The 4,707-nt window shown below is 53.2% G+C and overlaps 1 protein-coding gene across 1 annotated transcript; it reads right to left on the bottom strand.

Annotated features, from left to right (window-relative positions):
* Positions 1-516: 516 nt before the first annotated feature.
* Znf648 (zinc finger protein 648) lies at positions 517-2,130 on the bottom strand. The gene has a single exon (XM_055624458.1). The coding sequence runs from the start codon at positions 2,128-2,130 to the stop codon at positions 517-519; it is 1,614 nt and encodes a 537-aa protein (XP_055480433.1).
* Between the last annotated feature and the right edge of the window lie 2,577 nt (positions 2,131-4,707).

Genomic DNA, 4,707 nt, shown 5'->3' on the forward strand with positions numbered 1-4,707 from the left:
TGGAAAAGTCCATCACAGGGATCATTTCTGAGGATTCCTTTATATAGAAATCAAAAAGAATCTTTCTATATTTCTATAGAGAAATAGAATAGAATTCTCTATAGAATTCTATCCTCAATATTTGATATGGCTTTGAGGAAAGAATAAAATAGACCTTTTTTCATGAGCGTACCCACTGAATCCTGCGCAGTGCAAACAGAGAATTCTATACCTACCTGCTCATTGACTGAAATCTCCTGACGGAAGGAACCCAACTATTGGCCAGCCCCTACTCTTTATCTTACCCTTTTCTAATTGCTCATGGCCTCCGAGCTGCGGGCAACCAGTGCGAAACTGCACACCTGGGGATTATTTTGTGTCACAACACAATCAAATCCACAAAGTACAGGGCCAGAAACCAGGGAGGGAATGGAGGGCGTGACTACTGAGCCTGGCTGGCAATACTGCTTTGAGGGTAAAACAGGATGTGAAGTCGAGGGTGTCTTTGCTTTCCTTTCCAGCAAGCCAAAGGTGCCCTCACTCATCGCAAGAGGAAGAGACAGGCTCCTTTTTGCATTTGTCATGCTCGGCTTGGTGCCTTCGGAGGTGGTTGGAGCGGGTGAAGGCCTGGCCGCAGCCGTCACACCGGTAGGGCCTCTCCCCATTGTGCATCCGGATGTGCTGCGCCAAGTCGGCCGCGATGCGGAAGGCCCTGCCGCACTCCGCACAGAGGAAGTCCTTGTCCCCGGAGTGGATCTGTTGGTGCCGCTTCAGGGTAGAGGAGCGGGCGAAGGCCCGGCCGCACTCTGCGCAACGAAAGGGTCTCTCGCCTGTGTGGACGCGCTGATGGCGCAGCAGGCGCGACGGCTGAGCAAAGGCCACGCCGCAGTCGGCGCACTTGAAGGGCCTCTGGCCGGTGTGCAGCGTCTGGTGCTCGTGCAGGTTGGAGGATTTGGTGAAGCACTTGCCGCAGGTGGAGCAGGGGAAGGGCCGCTCGCCCGAGTGCACGCGCTGGTGCTCCACCATGCGGCTGGCCACGGAGAACTCCCGGCCGCAGGAGGAGCAGCGGAAGGGCTTGGCGCCCAGGTGCGTGCGCTGGTGGCGCAGCAGCGACAGCGGCCGGTTGAAGGTCAGACCGCACTGGGCGCACGGGAAGGGCTTGTCGTTGCTGTGCATGTTGCGCTGGTGCTTGCGCAGGTCGGAGGAGCGCACGAAGGCCCGTTGGCAGTCCGGGCATGCGTAGGGTTTCTCGCCGGTGTGTGTGCGGATGTGCTTGCGGTGATCCGAGGACCAAGTGTAGGCCTTGTCACAGAAGGGGCATCGGTACGGCCGTTCGCCTGTGTGCAGGCGCCGGTGCTGCTGGAGCGTGCTGCGATGGGAGTAGGCCTTCCCACACAGTTGGCACACGTAGGGCTTGGCACCGTGGTGTTCAGCGGTACCCTGAAGTTTGCTGTCCTTCTGGAAGGCCCGCCTTCCCTGCACTCGCCAGTGGGGACCCTGATCTTCCTGCCCGCTGACTCCTAGGCCCGCCTGGCCCTGAGCTTTTCGACTGCCCTGTGCTTTTGCCAACCCTGCCGCTGGGCTGGCCGAAGTGGCTGAAGTCTGAGCTGGGGTGCTCTCCGACCTGGGGGCATGCTCCAGAGAGTTCTTGTCTAGGGAGGATGCCTCCGCACTGTTCTGTGCTGCAAAAAACTCTCCACCGTCCAAGAAGCTGGTCAGGACTTCGGAGGCTGGGTCCTTGTTTGTCTTCTTGCCCCCGTCACTGCCCACAAAGTCCCGAAGAGCCTGCCTTTGAGCCACAGCCTTGTGTAAGCCTCTGGAAGGGACCCCGAGAGCCCCCTCTAATCCGGCGGAGTCTTGAGTCTGGGTGATCTTTGATTCCTTTTTTCCCCAGTAATTGTTGGTCTTCCCAGGTGTCTCCCCAGGTTTCTGCTTCACGTGTGCAGCACTGAAGGACACTGACCATTTCTCTTCCTCTTTGCAGGACTGAGTGTCACACGGCAAGTCAGTGTTGTTCTGAGTTGCTAGGGAGCCACCCTCCCTACCATCCTCATCTTCACAGTCCAAGTTCATGCTCAACATCTGGGTGTCGTGAATCATGCTGCCAAGAGACACCTTGCTCCGCCTGTCCTGAGAGTCCACCCGTGCCATGGTGTGTGGGCACTTCTATTGTCTGCTCCTCCTAGAAAGAGCTTTTGCTTGGCTCAGGGTCCCTGCAGAAGGAAAAGAGGGTGAGGAGTGAAAACATCTGATGTACTTAATCACCTTCCTAGCCAGAGAATAGGAGGTCCCCACCATGGCTCTGTGGATATCTGTGCCAGGTACATTGTTCCTATTGTTGAGCAGCATGGGAGGAAGGAGGCTCTGGGCCCTTCTGAAGTTAGTCATCCATCTTCCCTTTGGAAATCCTGCTTGCTAGAGGCCCAGATGCTAGCAAAACAGATGCTCTCTGGGCTTGGAGAGCTAGATGAAACAGCAAGAAACAGGCTTTGAGACACCTCAGACACCCGTGGTGTCCTCCAGTTGAAAAACCAGGTTAGCTCCTGATGTCCCTGCCAGGAGGGCAAGTATGTTATTCTGTAATGGGCATCTGGGGCAGTTTCCCAGACACAGAGTTGTGTAGACCCCCTTTTCTGGAGGCAAAAACAGCCCCCCAGAAAAATGGGGTGGGAACGTAAGACACCAGACAGGTTCCCAAGCCACCTGTCCGCATAAGCAAGGTCTTTAAGGTCTTCACAATGGATAATAAGGCCCTAACTGCCATGGGAGATGAACAGAGACACCGAGAGAGAGAGAAAGAGAGAGAGAGAGACACGTCCCCCTTGAGTTTAAAATGCTCCACTTTCAACATTCATGGGAATTTATACTCCATGTTCACCGTTATCTCCAATGTTTAGCCTTCCCCTAAGCGAAAGATATGAACCCCCACAGCATCACATGCCTAGCATACCCCACATGCCCACAAGGGTACATGTTCCCCAATTTGACAAGCATAGACTTAAGGTTTGGACACCAAGGTATGAGATGTAGAAGCCATCTGAGTTTTGTTTTCAACTTAATTTTGCGTTAGCTTGAAGACACAGACAAAGCCAGCTGAGTGTCGGCTAATAAGGAACATATGTGTAAGTGAATGGCTTCCGATGGGGGGAATTACTGATGGCCTTGGGGGTGAGGATGGCAATGAGTCACTGGCCAGTAAGGGTGAGCTTGCTTTAGATTTAGGGAACATCCTGAGGATGCCAGATACATTGAGTACCGACTTGCTCGTTTTTCCTGGACACGTGCTCTATGCTGACTGTTTTCCAGACACATTTTCTCTTATTGCTTCCAGAAACCTTCCAAAAAGAGGCTGCTGTTACTGTATCTGTCCTTCTACCTTATAGACAGGACCCTGAAACCTAATGAGGTTTTTCTGCCTGCCCAAGGCTACACAGCTCACAAACACCAGCTCTGGGCCTTTTCTCCAATCCCACTGCTGTATGTTGAACTCTGAGCAATACTACCTCTTAGCTATGGCCTCTAGAGCAAGGCTTGCCAAGAGCAGCCACAGCAAACCAGGGGGAAGAGCTGCTGCTCTCTGCAGGCATCAAAGCCCCTTGTGTTTGCTGGGCCAAGGAACCTTGGCTGTGCTGGCCCAAGGCTGGACTCCTCTCCCTGTGCTCACTGACCCAGATTGCCCTCTGCAGGAGAAACAGGCCAGGGCTGACTGAGAGTCGGATGCATGCTGCATAGACTGTTGCTGAGGTGGCCAGAAATATTAGTCACTGAACAGTAACTGTCACCAAAGTCCCTTAGTGCCTGCACCACTTTCCACCCCCACCTCAGCAGGGATGAGAGGCGCTGTCTTTGTACTTGGTATGTCCTGTACCTGTCTTCCTGACTCTCCTCTCTGCACTCCTGCCTGCTTACTGCCCAGTGACTGTGTGTGTATGCGTGTGTGCGTGTGTGCGTGTGTGTGTGTGTGTGTGTGTGTGTGTGTGTGTGTGTGGAGTGGGGAAAAAGCCTCACTTCTTTTGCATACTGAAGCTGTGGATTAAGAGAAGACATATTGTAGACCTACCTGGGTTTGTCTTTGTGAACTGAAGCCCAGGGTGGGGGTAGAGAGGATAATTCCTCTTGATTCACTGACCTCATAACATGTCAGTGTGCCGCTGGTATATACTTTGACCAGGAACCAAGTCTGGAATATTTCCAGCATTGCATATCTTGGAGAGCAACTGTGTACATGCGTAGCACGTAGAAAAGACACATTGCTAGCAAAATCCAGGTGACTGGCATGCTGGTTCAGGGCTGGAGGCCCCCAACTGGGGAACAAAGGGATGCTGAGTTTGTATGAAAATGATACAAAGGCCTCTTCCTTCCTCTATGACAGCATGCTGAGCAGATTCCTCTTGGTCTGTTCTGTGGAACACTCACCTATCCACTTGCCAACCATATGTACCCTGTTCTCCATAGCTGGTGTCTTGTTGCCTTCCTCTGGGCCACAGGCAAGCCTCCTCAGGGCATCACACAGGCTTTTGCTAGCTTGCCTTTCTCAGGAGCATCAGGGAAGATTGCCTTTCCAGACAGGGAATCCCTTTTCTGGTAAGCTACATCCCCAGTCATATAGTCAACCGACCTCCCTTCCCTAGCATCACAGACGTTTGCTCTGCAGAGGGAAGTCTAGGAGGATATCAGGAGCTCTGAGCATGGTTATCTGGCAAAGTCTACTCAAACGTACCTGGTCAG

This window comes from Psammomys obesus, unplaced genomic scaffold (genome assembly GCF_907164565.1).
Source record: "Psammomys obesus unplaced genomic scaffold, mPsaObe1.curated_primary_1811, whole genome shotgun sequence".
NCBI lineage: Eukaryota > Metazoa > Chordata > Mammalia > Rodentia > Muridae > Psammomys > Psammomys obesus.

Coding starts and splice junctions, on each gene's coding strand:
- Znf648 (XM_055624458.1), bottom strand. CDS start 2,130: ATGGCACGGGTGGACTCTCAGGACAGGCGGAGCAAGGTGTCTCTTGGC.